Source organism: Gorilla gorilla, chromosome 2 (genome assembly GCF_029281585.2).
Source record: "Gorilla gorilla gorilla isolate KB3781 chromosome 2, NHGRI_mGorGor1-v2.1_pri, whole genome shotgun sequence".
NCBI classification, from domain to species: domain Eukaryota; kingdom Metazoa; phylum Chordata; class Mammalia; order Primates; family Hominidae; genus Gorilla; species Gorilla gorilla.
In genome coordinates, this window is record NC_086017.1 from 136,979,895 (window position 1) to 136,998,010 (window position 18,116).

The 18,116-nt window shown below is 46.8% G+C and overlaps 1 protein-coding gene across 5 annotated transcripts in view; it reads right to left on the bottom strand.

Moving 5' to 3' along the window:
- ALDH1L1 (aldehyde dehydrogenase 1 family member L1) overlaps window positions 1-18,116 on the bottom strand; it is a 94,614-nt gene that overhangs the window by 29,259 nt on the left and 47,239 nt on the right. For all 5 annotated transcript variants that reach the window (XM_063704124.1, XM_055383861.2, XM_019023662.4 and 2 more), the window contains 5 exons: window positions 17,648-17,773; window positions 14,080-14,171; window positions 5,061-5,208; window positions 4,008-4,127; window positions 2,774-2,901 (listed from right to left, as the gene is read on the bottom strand). In XM_063704124.1, the coding sequence (XP_063560194.1) occupies window positions 2,774-2,901; window positions 4,008-4,127; window positions 5,061-5,208; window positions 14,080-14,171; window positions 17,648-17,773 (614 nt within the window). The remainder of the gene's footprint in view (window positions 1-2,773; window positions 2,902-4,007; window positions 4,128-5,060; window positions 5,209-14,079; window positions 14,172-17,647; window positions 17,774-18,116) is intronic.

Here is an 18,116-nt window from a genome sequence, read left to right on the forward strand (position 1 = left end):
AGTTTGTAACAGACATTCAGGTAGATGATAATTTCATCACGATTTGCCTGCCCACTGGAATCCAGGCTGCAGGAGGCAGGGCGCTGTCTGATTCCCTGCTCTCTGCGGCGCCCAGCCCAGCACAGCACTGGGAAGCACTCAGCTCAGGTTTGCTGCATAAAACCAACTGAGCGAGGCCACCCTGGGCAAGGAAAGCCCATGCGTAAATCGGTTCCTGAGAAAAACCGATTTTGTACAGCAAATAGTGAAAACATCACCTAGCGGCCGATAGAGGACTAGGCTCCCCAGCTGCGAAGACAGGAGCTGCCTCTTTGTTATATAAATGAGACCCATTTGCTCCAAAGCCTGCTGGCACCAAACTCAAATTTTCCCACTCCCAGTTAGGCTTAAAGTAGCCCAAACGGGTACATTTTTAGCCACTTAGGGCCCGCTGCTTTGCATACCCAGAGGAACCTCAACCAGCAGTTGTTGCCCATTGATAAAACAGGGCCTTGTGGTGATAAGGTGAAAGCTGCTACTGCCCTTGGCAGCCCTCAGATCCAGAGGCTCCCACTGCATCACTGTGTGTTGTCACCTGGACATGGAAGCCCACACGGCAGCCTTGGGACAGTCTCACTGCTCGTCTCCTGCAACCCTGCCCAACCTGCAGCCCACTAAAGCTTGTGGTGTGCCATGCCTCCCCTGCTCACATCCTTCTCCTTCATCAGCCCCAATCCTTTGAATCCCCTACATTTCTAGATAATTCCACCTGTGTGTGACATGGCTGTGTCATCAATCCAGTTCCCAGGACACACTTTCTAAAGTATCCCTCACCCGAGTGCACTATTCGGGAAGCTCTGAGAGGCTGCCTTGCAGGACTATTCTATTGTCAATTCAGTTAGGCTGCTGAATTCACACTCTGGCACCCATGCTCCCCAGAGCCCAGTCCCTGGGTGCCAGGGTAGCAGTGCAGGAGAAATGAAGCTGCTGCCATCTCCCTCTGAAGGTCTGCAGGGCAGATGCAGGGGTGCCCAGCAGGCTCGGCCGGCCCTACTGACCACCAGCAGCCTGGACCACTGTCAGATTCTCGACCGTGGACCACAGTGGTATCTGGGCAGAGCCAGCAGCTCCCCCACGGTCTTTCCCAGGAGCTCCTCTTTGTGGCCCCACTTGGCAGCTGGATACGGCTGCTCCTACTCCCTGGAGGTTCTATCCTGTCCGCCAGGAGTTCAGGGGACTGCCTAGGAACCGTGTCTAACTCTCCCTCTGGATCCTTCTTCCTAGCTTCCACAATTGTGTAATGTCTGATTCCTGCAGTGAATTTCGTGTTCCCTAACACCCATGGTGGTCCCGCCACCCTGACAGAGTGCTCTGCAGCCATTTATCTGGGAGCTCCTGTACTGCCCCCTCCGGGACACCTAGACCCAGCCTCTGCTATGCTGAGCTGAGGCAGAACCAGTAATGGGCACTCCCAGGTCTTCACGGGGCCTGAGAGTTTGCACAGGACAGGAACGGGTCCACTTACAGCTGCCCAGGGTGCCCCCCTCACTGTCATTCTGGGTGAGTAGGATCTGTTATGACACAAGCCACCAGATGGCAGCAGAGGCCAAGCGAGGGACCCCACGCGCACTGTTGGCCGTGCGGTCCACCAAACGCGCACGCAGGGCCCAGGCCAGAGGTTCTCCTGCCACCTGTCGTGCCTGTTTCACAGCTCTTCCTGACCTCCAGGAACTCTAGGGACCACTTGGCGCGGCCAGTGCCTTTCTAGAATTGAGGGGCTTGCAAAGGGGACTGGAACCTATGAAAGGCTGGGCATGCCCGGCCCCTACAGCCCTCCCTGCCCCAACCCTAATCTCCATTCGGTTTTGCAAACCATGCTCTTGCAACCCCTCTCTCTAGTTTCCTGCTGCTGGGCTGCCCCGGCTTTTCTGGCCTCTGGAGTATAACAGAAACAGAAGCCATTCTGACCGCAAGGCCAAGGCAGGGTCTCTCCTGCCAGGTGAGGAGCTTCGTTGGGACCACGCCATAACCTGGCTTCGCACCCCTAGACATTTCCAGGACCCCAGCGAAAGAGCCAGGCCCCAAGACGCCTGTGTTCTCGGCTTATCTGGCCGCACCCTCTCTTCTCCCAGGAACATCACTCCACCTCTGTGAGGGTGACTGCTCCTTCCCGCCAGGCCCTGTGGTTCCAGGGGCACAGCACCTCTCTTCCAGGCCTTCCTCTCACTCTAAGGTCATAAGCTAAAGTCATCATAAGTCCTTGCCTAAGACGTCTGAACTGGAACTAAGGAGAGAAGGCCCCTTTCTCCCTGGCTTAAATTTTTTTTTTTTTAATAGAAAATGTGAAACCTATAGATTCCAGTAGTCAGAGCCAGGCTGAGCAAGCAGAGACCAGGCCAGCCCCTCTCTGGCCATTGCTGTCTTCTGCGTGCAGGAGCTAAGTCCCCTCCAGCCCAGGCTGGTGAGGGAAGTGCTTTGTCTGCCTGGGAGGCCCAGCCTGCGCCCACTTTGGAAGCATCCCTTGGCTTCCGCACCTCCTCACCTCCACCAGGCACCTCCCCTGAGCCCACTCTGCTGAAATGTCTCCTGTTTCTCATATCCCTTCCTCTGAGAAGCCTTTTCTGAGCCTCAGGCAAGGAGCCCCAGCCTGGTCCATCTGATGGCCTCGGTCCCATAGCCTCCCCAGGACCCAGCTCCTCCTGGCAGGTAAAGGGGCCTCCACAGAAGTGCCCCCCCTGCCACTGCCCAGAAGCTGATGGTGGCAGTGGCTGGCAGGTACATGTTGGGCTCCCACCTGTACATCAGCCGGCCCCGGTCCCGCGCGCTGATCTTCCCCCACCGTCCATTCTCAAAGGCATCCTTGGCTGCGGCCACTGCCTTGTCGACATCGGTGACTTGAGCCAGGGATACCTGGCAGATGACCTATAGTGGAAGCAGAGCCATGACAAGTTCTCCCTAAGCCAGTTGCACACAGATACCCCTGCCTGCTTCCCTGGCCTCCTCCTGGGGCCCCAGTGAGGTGGCCCCCGTCCACATGAGCAGGTGTGGAGGAGAAGCATGGCCAAAGGACAACCCTGGGAGGGCTTACACAGGAAGGGAAGACAGGGCCCTGGGAGAGGGCTGTTTGTGTGTCTACACCCCAAGGTCCCCACCCTGTTCCTGCCCTGAGTGTGCCATCCGTGCAGGCTCCCTCACCTCGGTGCCTGCTGGGTGTGGTGAGGGGAGCCGGTGGGGTGTGGTGAGGGCAGCCCAGGGAGGGCAAAGCCAGTGCCTCCTGTCTGCCGCCACAAGACAGCCATGCCCCTTCTGCCAAGGCCCCATCCTCAGCCCCTCCTGATGCTCCATCCCAAGGGCACTGCACTGTCCTGTCTGTGTCCCTACCCCCTCCCTCTCCCTTTGCAGATGAGTCTTTCATTAACTCCCCTCAAATGACTCATTTTGAGTGTGCTCTCTGTCTTCTGCAAGGACTTGGCCAATTCTATAGGATGGACAGGATAGAAAAATGTCAGTATGCAGCCATAAAAGCAAGCCCTGCTTTGAAACCTGTGTTTTGGATATGTTCATGTGTGTATCCACCATAGGCGGGCTTTGGCTCATGATGCCACAAGGTCACAGTCAAGAAGGAGTGGCAAACACAGGACTCAGGTCAAAGAAGAATGTCCTAATGGTGGAGGGCTCAAGTAGTAGACAAGGTAGTCTCACACTGGGGCTACTGCTGAAGTGTGCAAGTGTGGCAGTGGCCTAATTTCTTCCTTGGGGTAGGAGGAACTCTGTTCCCAGTCTCTGAAGCAGGTGCAAGACACTTCCGAGCCCTCCTGCCACCTGCCACCACCCTGCACCTCCTTTCGACTCCACTCCACTCCAGTAGGGTGGGCTGGAAACCACCTGGCATTCTTTCCCGTCCCTCTCAAAGGCACATGTCCAAGCAGAGACTCTCAGGGTCAGGACCCCCAGAGGCCAGTGTGGGCAGGGAAGGAAGGACAGGGAGGCTGGGGAATGTGGAGAAGGGGTGCTGGGCCTGCACTCACACTTCCATCGGTGGGATTGATGGTCTCAGAGGTCTTGGCACCCTCGGCATCCACGAACTCCCCCCCAATGAAGAGCTGGTGGGGCATGCGGACAGTGCGCTTGTTCACTGCCATTTCCACCTGAAAGAAAGGCCCCAGTGACAAGCACAAACCCATGCAGGGTGCAGGAAACATACACAGATGGCCACACAGTCACACACGCACACTGCCCGGGGGGGCCTCCTGGGGCTTCAGAGCTGCATGTGGGCAACAGCTGAGCAGGGGAGAGACAAAGGACAGGCTCTGAGGCCAGGCTGCCTGGCGGGAGCTCTGCGCTTCCACCTACTCCCTGTGCCACCTTGGGCTGGCTCCTCAGCCTCCTTAGGGTGGGCTAAGAGGACTCTCAGACAGAGGAAAATGCCAGTGGGTAATGAAGCCCTTGGCAAGCCCCAGACATGCCACCACCCACCACTCACATCCCTGTGGATTGGCAATTCCTCCCTGAACCCAGGCACCTCTGGGATATGATCCTCCTCCTGAAATCTGTTCGTCAGTCATTTGTCCTCAAGCCCAAGGACACCCTTGGGTCCACCTTGGCCCCTTACTTCACCCATTTTTGTTCCAATCTACCAGCCAAACAAACTATGCTAAAGCCCATTCTTATGGGAGGTGGCAGTCTACCAAGATAGCTCAGGGAAGATTTCTTAATTTCCTTAAAAAATAGATTTTCAATTACTTGTCACACTTCCATACACACAAGTTGAATGTATAGGATTATTTGTTTCCTTAGTGGGAACTAAAAGTCTCTTCTTAATATCTTGATCACCTGCCTTGGGCCTCAGAGTTTGGCCCATGTCCTAAGCATCAGACAGCAACATCCTCTGGCAAGCTGGCCCCACTGTACTGACATCCCCAGGCTATCCCGGGTGCAGGGAGAGTGTGGGAAACTGAAGGGTGGGCTCCTGGGGCCCTGACTTTATGAATGCCCAGGTTTCCCCTCTTGTCTTATGTAGTCATAGATGCAGGTGCCTGAGGGCTCTGCAGGGCCTGCTGCAGGGAGGGCCCAGCACTCACGTAGTCAATGCTGCACTCGCCCTCCTCATCGTCCCCTCGCAGCTTCCTCACTAACAGCTGGATGAAGTCCCCAAAGGTGGATGCCATGTACACATCTTCATTTTCTAACTCCAGGCCATCACACAGCTCCTTCACTTCCTCCACCAGCCTGGAGGAAGGAGATGGAAAGATGGGGACACGGGAGGGGGTCAGCAGGCCTGCATCGCTAGCAGCAGTGGCAGTGGTGCCAAACACCCCAGAGAGGCTCCATCCCAGCACCGGGAGGTAGCCATGAGCCCAGAACTGGGGAGAAGGGCCCAGGCTGTGGACTCAGATGGTCCCAGGTCCAAATTCCTGCTCCATTACTTTCTAATTTGTGACCTTGGGCAAATGACTAACTCCTCTAAGCCTTACTTTCTTCACCTGTAAAACAGAAATAATAATAGCTGCTCTGCTATTTTGCGATGAGTAAATATGACGACCCATCTAATAATAATAATAATTTGCAGATTAATAATAATCTCCAAAAAACTCTGTTAAAAGAATGAAAACATAAGCCACAGATTGGAAGAAAATGTTTCCAAATCACATTATCTGATAAAGGACTTGTATTCAGAATAAAGAACCCTCAAAACTCAATACTAAGAAAGCAAACAACCTAATTAAAAATGAGCAAAAGATTGAACAGATGCCTCTCAAAAGGAGAAATATGGACGGCAAATAAGAATATGACAAGACACTCAACATCATTAGGCACTGGGGAAATGCAAATTAAAACCACAATGGAATATAGCTTCATATTTATTAGAATGTCTAAAATTTAAAAGCCTGACCATTCCCACTATTGGGAAAGATGTAGTACCCTGAGCAACTGGAGCTTGCACACACTGCTGGCAGGGATGTAAATGGTGCTACCACTTTGGAAAGCAGTTTAGCACTTTCTAAAGAATTAAACATACTTCCTATTTCACTCTCAAGTATTTATCCAAAAGACATAAAGGCCAATGTCTAGACAGCAGATGGCAGAACAAGAAGCTCCAAAAATGTATCCCCTTACCTAAATAACTATGGAACTTACATGAATCAAATATGTTGGAACTTTGGGGTCTAGTCAAATGCTTTCAGCACCAAGGAGAAAGACTGGTCAAGAAGCTGGTAAATGTCAATCAATTTCAATGAATTTCAGCCTCTCATAAGATATTGGCTGCCACACCCCACCTCCCACCTCTGCCACAAAAAGTTGAAGTACGGCTGGGTCATATTCCAGACGCAGCTTGCTGAAGCCAGGGTGGGCAATAAGGACCTTGTCCTCTGACCACCAGCATTGTGTCCTGAGCACTGATATTCCTTTTGATTGCTGAGAAGCTATCACAAAGGCTGGCAGTCATTGTTTCAACCCTCACAGGCTGAAGTAGCTTCTAGGAGATTTTAAAAGGCAATACTTTCCCTCCACTTTGGTAGCCAGACATTTATGGAAATCTTTGTTAGGTCACTGGCTGACTGCGAGAACAATGGAACAGAAAGTTCAATGACAACACACAACAAGGAACACACCTTGCAAAAAATAATTTGGAAAAGTCACAAACAGATGGTTCTAGCCCTCAACAAGGAAGATTCAATAATCCCTAATAAGTGGGAGAAATATATTTCCAGAATTACCACAACATAACACCCAAAATGTCCAGTTATGACCAAGAAAGATCTACAAAACATATGAAGAAATAGGAAAGAAGAGCCCATTCACAGGAACAAAAAAGAATTTGAAGAAGGTACCCCTGAGGAAGATCAGATATTGGAATTATTGGTCAAAGACATTATGTCAAATGCCTTAAATATGTTCAATGAGCTAAAGGAAATTATGGACAAAAAACTAAAGGAAATCAAGAAAGTGATGTATGAACAAAATGAGAATATCAAAGTGACAGAAACTATAATAACAAGTCAAATAGAAATTCTTGAGCAGGCAAGTACAATAACTGAAACAAACAAAAAACTCACTAAAGAGGTTCAACAGTAGTTTTGAGCAGGCTGAAGGAAAGATGAGCAAACTTGAAATTATCCAGTCTGAGGAGCAGAAAGAAAAAAGAATGAAGAAAAATGAAAAGAGCCTGAAGGATTTATAGGATACCATGAAACATACCAACATACTCACAGGAGCTCCAGAGGAAAAAAGAGAAAAAGGTTTCTCTAAATATGTGTTTGAAGAAATAGTGGCCCCAAAGTTCCCAAACATGAGGAAAGAAATGAATATACACATCTAAGACATACAATGAATGAAGTCCAAGCAGGATCAAAGAGATCCACACCAAGGCACATTACACCCAGCTTGTTGAAATCCAGAGACAAAGAAATAATTTGGAGAGTAGCAAGAGAGAAACGGCTTGTTATATACAAGGGGTCTTTGATAAGATTAAAAGCTGACTTCCACTAAAACACCTTAAAGGCCGGAAAGGAGTTGGATAACATATTAAAAGTTTTGGGGAAAAATGGCAACCAAGAATTCCATATCCATCAAAACTATCTTTCAAGAATGAAAGAGAAATTAAGATATTTCTATAGAAACAAAAGCTGAAGAAATTGGTTACCAGTAGACCCGCCCTAGAAGAAATGCTGAAAAGAGTCTTTCAGGCTGAGATAAAAGTACCATAGACTTGATGACACAATTAAAAATAAAGAACACAGGTAAAGGCCACTACATAGGTAAGTAAGAAAGTCCATTTTATTGTGGTTTGTAACTTCTCTCTTTTTCCTATATGACAATAGGCAAGTGCATAAAACAATAATTTTAAATATATATTAATGGGCATACAATGTATAAAAATGTACACTGTGACAGTAACACTATAAAGGGGAAGGAAAAGAGATGTATAGAACGAGAGTGTTTGTATACTATTGAAGCTGGGTTGATATTATTCAAACTACCTTGTTATAAATTTAAGATGTTAATTGTAATCCCTAAGTAACAACCCAGAAATAACTAAAAACACACAGTAAAAGAAAGAAGGGAATCAAAGTGATACACTACAAAAAAATTACCAAATACAAAAAAGGACAGTATAGAGAAACTGAGGAACAAAAAAATAAGACATTCAGAAAACAAATGGCAGAAATAAATCTTTATTTATTAGTAACCAAGTTAAATGTAAATGGATTAAACTCTCCTGTTTAATCTATTTAAAGTTTAAACATGAGAAGGCACAAATTGGATGACTGGATAAAACCCAGCATCCATACATATGCTACAAGAGAATCACTTAGACATAATGATACAAAAGAGCTGGAAGTACAAGGATGGAGAAAATATTCCATGCAAATAGTAACATAAAAGAGACTTTAAATCTAACAAGTTTACAAGACGCAAAGAAGGACATTATATTGATACAAAGTTTGATGCTGCAAGAGGATATAACAATTATAAATTCATACACACCTAACACAGCCCTAAAATATATGAAGCAAAAATGGACATTTCTACAAGAGCAGTTAGCTACTCAGATGCCCAACTTTCAAAAATGGATAGAACTCAAGAGAATAAGATACTTGAACACCACAAACCAATCAGATATGTACAAAACACTGCTCAAGAAGAACAGAGCACACATTCTTTTCAAGGTCACATGGAACATTCTTCAGGATAAATCATTTGTTAGGCTACACAATAAGTCTTAATACATGTAAAAATATTGAACTCTTACAAAATATCTTTCCTAATCAAAATGGAATGAGACTAGAAATCGATAACAGAAAGAAAACTGGAAAATCCACAAAGATGAAAATGAGCTAGCACACTGTTAAACAATTAATGGGTCAAAGAAGAACACACGAGAAACTAGAAAATACCTTTAGTCAAAGGAAAATAAAAACACAACATACCAAAACTTATGAGAGGCAGGGAAAGTAGTGCTAAGAAAGAAGTTTACAGGTGTAAATACATACATTAGAAAAGAATAAAGTCCTCAAATCAGTAACCTACACTGTACACCTTAAGGAATGAGATTAAAAAGCAATCTAAACCCAAAACTAGCAGAAGGAAGTAATAATAAAGATTAGAACAGAGATAAATGAAACAGAGACCAGAAAAAAATACAGCAAATCAACAAAATCAAATTTAGATTTCTTGAAAATATCAACAAAATTAACAAACCTTTATCTGACTGACCAAGAAACAAAAAGTGAAGGCTCAAATTACTAGAATCAGAAATCAAAGGCAGACATTATACCAATCTTACAGAAATAAGAAGCATCATAAGAAAATATATGATAAATTATATGGCAACAGATTTGATAACTAGGTAAAGTGAACAAATTCCCAGAAACACACAATCTACCAAAACTCACTCATGGAGAAATAGAAAATTTGAATAGATATGTAACTAGTAAGGAAACTGAATCAGTAATCAAAATCTTTCCAGTAAAGAAAAGCCCAGGGCTGAATGATTTCACTGGTGAATTCTACCAAACATTTGAAGGGAAATTAACACCAATTTTTCTCAAACTCTTCCAAAAAACTGAGAAGAGAACACATCTTCAACTCTGTCCATAAGGCCAGCATTTACTCTGACACCAAAGCCAGACAAAGATACTACAGCAAAAGAAAGCTACAGACCAATATCCCTTATGGAAACTGATGCAAAAATCCTCAACAAAATACTAGCAAATTGATTTCAGCAGCATTTTAAGAATATTACATACCATGACCAAGTGGGATTAATTCTTGGAATGCAAGGATACTTCACCTATGAAAATCAATCAGTGTAACATACCACATTAATGGAATGAAGAGAAAAACACATGGTCATCTCATTTAATGCAGAAAAAGAATTTGACAAAATTCAATATCCTTTCATGATTAAAAAGCACTCAAACTAAGAATAGAAGGGAACATCCTTTATATAATAAAGGCCATATTTGAAAAACCCACAGCTAACATACTCAGTGGTGAAAGACTGAAAGCCTTTCCCCTGAGATCAGCAGCAAAATGAGGATGCTTGCTTTCACCACTTCCATTCAATACACTATAGTAGTTCCTCCTTACCCATGGGCAGGGTCGGGGGTTGGGGTTGTTCCAAGGCTCCCAGTGAGTGCCTGAAACCCCATATAGGGCTGAACCTTACACTGTGCTCCTTGACTTATGATATGATTACGTCCCAAAAACCCATTATAAATTGAAAATGTCAAATCATGAATGCATTTAATATACCTAACATACTGAACATCAGCGCTTAGCCTAGGCTACCTTAAATGTTCTCAGAACATTTACATTAACCTACAGTTGGGCAAACTCATCTAACACAAAGCCTATTTTATACTAAGGTTTTGAATATCTCATACAATTTATTGAACACTGTACTGAATGTGAAAAACAGAATTTTGTAAGGGTACACAAAGCATAATTTCTACTGAATTCGTATCACTTTCACACCATCATAAAGTCAAAAAATCCTAAGTTGAAGCATCATAAGTCTGGGACCATCTATATATTCTATGCTTTTTCTGATAACACCAGTGGCTACTAAGTGACTAATGGGTGGGCAGTGCATACACCATGGATATCCTGGACAAAGGGGTGATTCACGTATCAGGTGGGATGGAGCGGGACAGCATGAGATTTCATCATTCTATCAAATGGCGCTCAATTTAAAAACGTATGAATTATTTCTGGACTTTTCCACTTAATATTTTCCAACCATGATTGACCATGGGTAACTTAAACTTCAGAAAGCAAAACCACAAATAAGGGGAGACTACTGTACTGGAAGTTCCATCCAAGGCAATTAGGCAAGAAAGAAACATTAATCCAAATTGTGAAGGAAGAAGTTAAATCATATCTCATCACAGATAACATGATCTTACATGTAGAAATCTTTAAATGGGCCAGGTGTAACGCCTCACCCTGTAATTCAAGCACTGTGGGAGGATCACTTGAGCCTAGGACTTCAAAATCAGCCTGGGCAACATAGCAAGACTTTGTCTGTAAAAAAAATTGTTTTAAGTTAGCTAGGTGTAGTGGTGCATGCCTGCAGTCCTGCTACTCAGGAGGCTGAGGCAGGAGGATCACTTGAGCCCAAGAATTTGAGGCTGCATTGGGCTATGATCAAACCACTGTTCCAGCCTAAGTGACAGAGCAAGACCATGTCTAAAAAACAGAAAAAGAAAACCTTAAATATTCTGCGCCTCCAAAAAACTGTTAGAGCTAATAAAGGAATTCAGCAAAATTGCAGGATACAAAAATAACATGCAAAAAAAACAGTTGCAACTCTACAAATTAGCAACGAACAATCCAAAAAGGAAATTAATAAAACAATTCCCTTTACAATGGCATCAAAAGGATAAAATAAGAATAAATTTAACCAAGTAGCCAACAGAGTTGTACAATGAAAACTACAAAACACTGCTGAAAGAAATTATAAAGATCTAAATAAATAGAAAGCCATCTGTGTTCATGGACTGGAGAACTTAATATTGTTAAGATGACAATACTGCCCAAAGTTATCTACAATTTTTATGCCAACTCTATTAAAATCCCAAGTGATTTTTTGCAGAAATTACAAAAATCATCTTAAAATCATATGGACTATCAAGGGACTGTGAATAGTTCAAACAATCCTGAAAAAGAACAAAGTTAGAGGACTCACATTTCCTGATTTCAAAATTTACTACAAAACTACAATAATCAAAATAGTATGATACTGGCATAAACACAGATATATAGACCAATGAACAAAATAGCCTAGAAATAAACCTAAACATATATGGCCAACTAATCTTCAACAAGGGTGCCAAGAATACATAATGGGGAAGCGATAGTCCCTTCAACAAGTGATGTTGGAAAGACTGGATGTCCACATGCAAAATAATTAAATCGGATCCTTATCTTGCCCCACACATAAAAATATTCAACTCAAAATATATGAAAAACTTAAAAGTAAGACTTAAAACTATAAAACTAGAAGAAAGCATAGGGGAAAGTCTCCATGACATTGGTCTTTGCAATGATTTCTTGAATATCACACCAAAAGAACTGGAAACAAAAGCAAAAATATACAAGTCATATGCATCAAAGTAAAAAGCTTCTGCAAAGCAAAGGAAACAATCAGCATGGAATGCGAGAAAACTTCTGCAAACCATGTATCTGATAAGAGGTTAATTCCTAAAACATATAAGGAGTTCCTACAACTCAATAGCAAACAAAACAAATAATCCAATTTAAAAATGGGCAAAGACTTGAATAGACATTTCTCCAAAGAAGATATACACATGACCAACAGGTATATGAAAAGATGCTCAACATCACTAATCATCAGGAAAATGAAAATAAAAACTACAATGAGATTCCATCTCATCACTGTTGGGATGGTTATTGTTCAAAAGGAAAGAAGAAAAGGAGAGAGGAAGGAAGATAGGAATGAAAGTAAGTATTGGCAAAGATATGGGAAAAATGGAACCTTTGCGCACTGTTGGTGGGAATGTAAAATGGTGCAGCCTCTGTGGAGAATGATATGGAGGTTCCTGAAAAAATTAAAAGAAGAACTATCATATGACCCAGTAATCTCACTGCTGGGTATTTGTCCAGAAGAACTGATCTCAAATTCCCATGCACTTCCACATTGATTCACAACAGCCAAGATGTGGAAACAACACAAATGTCCATCAACAGATGAGCAGATAATATGGTCTATCTGTACAATGAGATAGGATTCAGCCATAAAAAGAAGGCAGTCCTGCCATGTGCTACAAAAGGGCTGAATTTTGAGGACATCATGCTAAGCGTAACAAGCCAGTCACAGAAGGACAAATGCTGCATGATTCCACTTGTATGAAGTACTAGAGTGGCCAAGCTCATCAGAGCAAAAAGAATGGCTGTTGCTGGGGCTGGGGAGAAGGAAATGGGGAGTGGCTGTTCAACGGACAGAAAGGTTTAGTTGTGCGAGAAAAAGTTCTAAAGATCTGCTGACCAACACTGTGCTCATAGTTAACAATCCTACAATATACAGCTATAATTTTAAGAGGGTAGATGTTGTATTATGTGTTTTTTTGCCACATTTTTTTTAAAAGGACATATACTCTTAACTATTTACAGAAAAGCAGTTTTGCTTTCTTTGCATCCTCAGCTCGGTAGCTGTACACAAGGCATGGCCTGGCCTCTGGACACCATTCTCTCAGGTGTCTGGCATTCTTCTTCTTGGCATATTTTTTACAAAACAATTATTATAAACGGCATACTGCCTCACAGTGAGTTACTAGAGGTCCACAGTGCCAAGCACATAGGCCCAACTCAGCCCACTCAGCCCCAACTCATATGCATGGTCAATTGCAAAACTGGTCACAATGCCCACTCCTGCAGTCACAGCCTTGGCCATGTGAAGGTGCAGCACCTGCTAGCAAGATGTGGAGTTTCCTTCCCCACCCCTGGACGCTGGACCTGTTCTGTGACTCATTTTGGCCAACAGAATGCAATGAACACAATGTGCTCACTCCGAGACCAGGCCTCCCTGGGCCCCCGCTCTCCCTCCTGGAACCCACCACCACCACAGGACCAGCCAGCCCCCAGCTGACCTGGCAGATCCCGCCCTTATGTGAGCCCAGCTGACAGCAGCTGAATCTGATGCAAATCAGCAGAGCCCAGCACAAACTGTCGAACCATAGAACTGTGAGCTAAGGATATGGTGTTGGTTTAAATCTCAATGTTTTGGGGTGCTTTGTTGCACAGCACAAGTGGTTGGCACAATACATAACCCTAATTCTCCCTATGAACTCAGTACTGTTCTTCTGAATCAACTCCTCCCAAATTCCTTCCTAGAACTTCCCCAGAGAGGCTGCATGCAACTACACCCCCTTAACCTTTGCATAAAGACCTGCAACCATTCATTTGTGCTGCCCACCATGTGTGCACGCAGACCTGCACACTGGCCTTTCCGGGGTCCCTGGCCCACATGATCTGTGAGTGTAACAAATGGTTGTTTCCTGCTGCTCAGTTTTGCAGAGATTTGTGACACAGCACCAAGTACCTGGGACAGGACCCCTCCACTCCTGGCCTTACCTCACAACGTCCACAGACGCGGCCCCTGACTTGAAGAAATCAGTGGAGTCTTCAACCTCCAGGACATTGGGGAGGATCCGCTGCCAAACACTCTGCAAAGCAAGACCTGGTGAGAGGCTAGCCCCAGGGGAGCTGGGGACAAGTGCCACTCCAGGACAACAACCCCTGAACAGACTCATGGATGTCCTGGGGCCAGGCTGGGCTTCTCTATGTACCTCCAAGTTGTTGCCTCATCCCAGGAGGCTTAATGGTCCTGGAGTGACCACCTTCTGGGAAAGAAGGAGCTGCCACATCCCAGGGCCCTCTGATGCTGGCTGCTGTCCTCATGCCCACCTCACCTCAACCCCTGGCTTCTCTGGGGTCCCCATGACAGTCCAGCTGATGGAGGACAGATGTGCCAGGCCTCTAGGCATGGCTGGGGACTAGGAAGGTGGGGCCCAGCTGCTCCTGACCCCCATTCACCTTGGTGCTAGCGCCCAGGTTCTGGTGTCCCCAGTGTGACACCGATGCCCGGGTGTTGTAGCAGCAGGCTGGAGACAGGGTGGGCCTGAAGGTGACTATGAGGCTCACAGATGGGTTCAGGAGACCTGGGTCTTGACCTCACCAAGATGCTAACTGGTCTGTGTCCTGTGAAGGATTCAGTCTGGGACCTATGGAGGGCAGCAGTGCCCAGCCAGCTGGCCCTGTGGATGTGGGTGCTCAGCTCCCACTAAGGCACCCAGTAAGGCTGTCCAGCAGTCAAGATGGGATGACTGCTCTCTGGGCAGGCTGCTGGTGAGGCCCAGTGGGGCAGGAGTCAGGAGGGGCCCCAGCAATATCAGGCCAGGTCCCCACTCTCTGGATGAACTCCAGGCCATTGTCAATCATGGGCCCAGGTTGGGGGTGAGGCATGAGATGCTGGTCCAGGCCCAATCAGAACCAGTTCCCCCAACCCCTGGCACAAGCACCCCCGGCTCTCCTCTTTCTTTCTTGGAAAAATGTCATGGATCTGCCCTTCCCATCCTCAGGGCGAGCATCAACACCACACCAAGCCACGCGCTGTCTGCCACACACCTGCTGCCTGCCCCTCGAGGCCTCTGCTAGGCTCTCACCTGCTAGCGACACCTTCCCCTGACTCCCCAGCTAATATTTAAGTCCTGGGCATCCTTAAGGGTCCAATTCCTGTGTCACCTCTTCCCCAAAACCTTTGCTGGCTACTCTACTGGCAGGATCTACCTGCCTCAGACCACACCGCTTGGGGCCACCAGTCGTCCCCTACTGGATGGCACCTGCTAGCGTCCAGGGCCCTTATCAGATGAGAGTGGAGCCACAAAGGGGCAGTGCGGCAGACTGGTCACTGAGTGCACCACAAAGCCAAAGCCCACCAAGCCATGAAAATGCAGGCAGCCCCTCAGTGCTGACAGCAGCTGTGTGAGGATTCTGTGTGTGAGGCAGGCAGAGAGTCTGGACTACAGGGAGAGTCAGCAAACACAACGTTTCTGCCATGGGCAGCACCTGCCCAGCCTCAGCTCATGAAGGCATAGGGGGTTGTGGCCCACTACCTGCCGAGCCCACAGCAGGCTCTTGGAGTGTTCTGAACTGCCACAGGCCAGGCCCCTCCACCAACACCGGGGAGCTGCACAGCCCCAGACTGGCCTCCCCTCGTTTTGGCCATGTCCCCTCTATCCCATCGGTCTCCAGACCATACATCCTGGAGGCCGAGTGCAGCTGTGAGCAAGAGGCCTAATGAAAGCCATCCTAGCGATGGCCTTAGGGGGCTGCACGGTGAACAGCTAGAGGAGGACTTGAGCCCAGCCCTCGAGAGCCCGGACTCCACTCCTCAGGCCTTGGCTCCACAGCTGAGACCTGCAGGTACTGAGGGCACCTACTGCACAGAGTTGTTATCATGAATAAACACGCTGCTCTTCCAGGAGGATCTGGAACTCTGAATGTGCACGGTGAACAAATGCAAACCTGAAATAGCCAATCCTTCAAGATGGATCCCCAGCAGCTAACTGGGCCTAAATTTAAAACAGAGCCAAGTGGACACTTGCTGTCTAGGGGGTCACACATGTACTCTAGGTTCCCCTAAAACCTGCACCTTTTTATCTTTGAGTCTTTCAGAGCTCACCTGAACCAGCCAATCAGGGCTCAGCTGTACCAACCAATTAGAACTGGTTTCAATCCTTCCTTTGCATGGGAACCTGGGTGAGAGCTTTTGCTATAAAACCCCACCCTTCCCGTTGTTCTCAGGAATGCACCTTCCTGTTACACCAGAAGCTGCCTTTGGACAGTTTGCAAACTGGTCACTGGAATAAAGTCTCTGTTCTCCAAATTCATTTTCTGAGAACTTTTGTCCACAGTACACACTCCAGAAGTATCTGTTTTTCTCATGAGATGCTTAGACATATTGCCAATGTGTACTGAGTTCCTCAAAGATGCCAGCTACTGAACTAAACCTCTTCATGTGTGTTATCTCCTCTACCAATCCTCCATTGAGGAAGGGCTTGTTATTCCCATTTTACAGATGCAGGACTTGGCTGCAGCTGTTGTAAGATAGCATCGTTTGACTCAGGTCTACATCTACAAACGATGACCCCAGCTCATCCCCAGAGCCACTCAGCTGTGGGCTCCAGGAGGGCTGTCTGTCCAGCTGGCCCTGCAACCCCAGGGCAGGCCAAGTCAGGGCCAGAGCAACTGCTCCAGGGATATCTTTGGAATAAATAGGATTTTTTTAAAACAGACCTTCAAGGTGTTTCACTTTCTAGAAGGAAGTTGCTGGCTCTCAGCACCTTTGGATCACACAAATGCCTCATGTCCATCCTTGCTGAGCCCTGCCGCACATGTGCTGTTAACACCCAAGGTCCCCAGCTGTGCCTACCTGACTCTGCCCCTCACCCCCTGGGCTCCAGCTACAGTGCCCTCCCATGGTGACTCCCTGAACACAGGGAGGCCTCTGCCCTGTTAGGGCCTCGCCATTTGCTGTTCCTTCTCTCTTGAAGGTCTTCCCCCAGATCTCTTCTCTCCACCCAGGGAAGAAGGATACAGTGGGAGGGAGCATGAAGGGTCAGGAACAAATTCCAGGAAGTGAGCATGGATGGAAATTCATGTTGAGAAGACTGAGTCTCAGAGAGGAAAGCTCCCTACAGCATCATATTGGGGCAAAGCTGGATTGGAGACCAGGTGTGCCTTATGGGCAGCTTGTGTTGGTCACAGCCCAGGATGCTGCCTCTGGTGCAGCCTTTCTGGAAGGCTCCAGTGCTCACATTCTAATCACAGGGACATGGGCTTGACACCTGACTTTTTCAAATATTCCAGGAGCTTCTGTTTCACTTATTAAGTGTTGACAATAAGCCCCTAGAAGAGTCAGACTGAACTGGCCAGATCCCAGGGCCCCAGTTGCAGAGGAAGGAGCAGCAAGAAGACAACAGAAAGCTCCAAGACGAGATAGAACCAACACTGCACCTGGAGCCAAAACAGACACCCACAGAGGGCTGGCGCTGCCCAACTCTGGGGAGTGTGATTTGCAGAACACATGTGCACGGCACAACCTGCCCAACTGGATGGCAGCCCTGAAGTTGCCTCTTACCCGCACAGCCTCCGCAGTAACCAGCTCTGCCTCTGTCAGCTCAAGGACACTGCTGGCTGCCCCCTTAAAGAAGTTCGAGGCCAGGATCATTTTGCCATCCTCCAGCTGAATGTTCTTCACCAGCAGCTGCAAAAGGAAGGATTTCTTTTCTTTTCTTTTCTTTTTTTGAGACAGAGTCTTGCTCTGTTGCCCAGGCTGGAGTGCAGTGGTGCGATCTTGGCTCACTACAACCTCCGCCTCCCGGGTTGAAGCGATTCTCCTGCCTCAGCCCTTCTGAATAGCTGGGATTACAGGCGCGCACCACCACGCCCGACTAATTTTTGTTTGTATTTTTAGTAGAGATGGGGTTTCACCACATTGGTCAGGCTGGTCTCGAACTCCTGACCTCATGATCCATCCGCCTTGGCCTCCCAAAGTGCTGGGATTACAGGCATAAGCCACTGCGCCCAGCCAAAAGGAAGGATTTCAC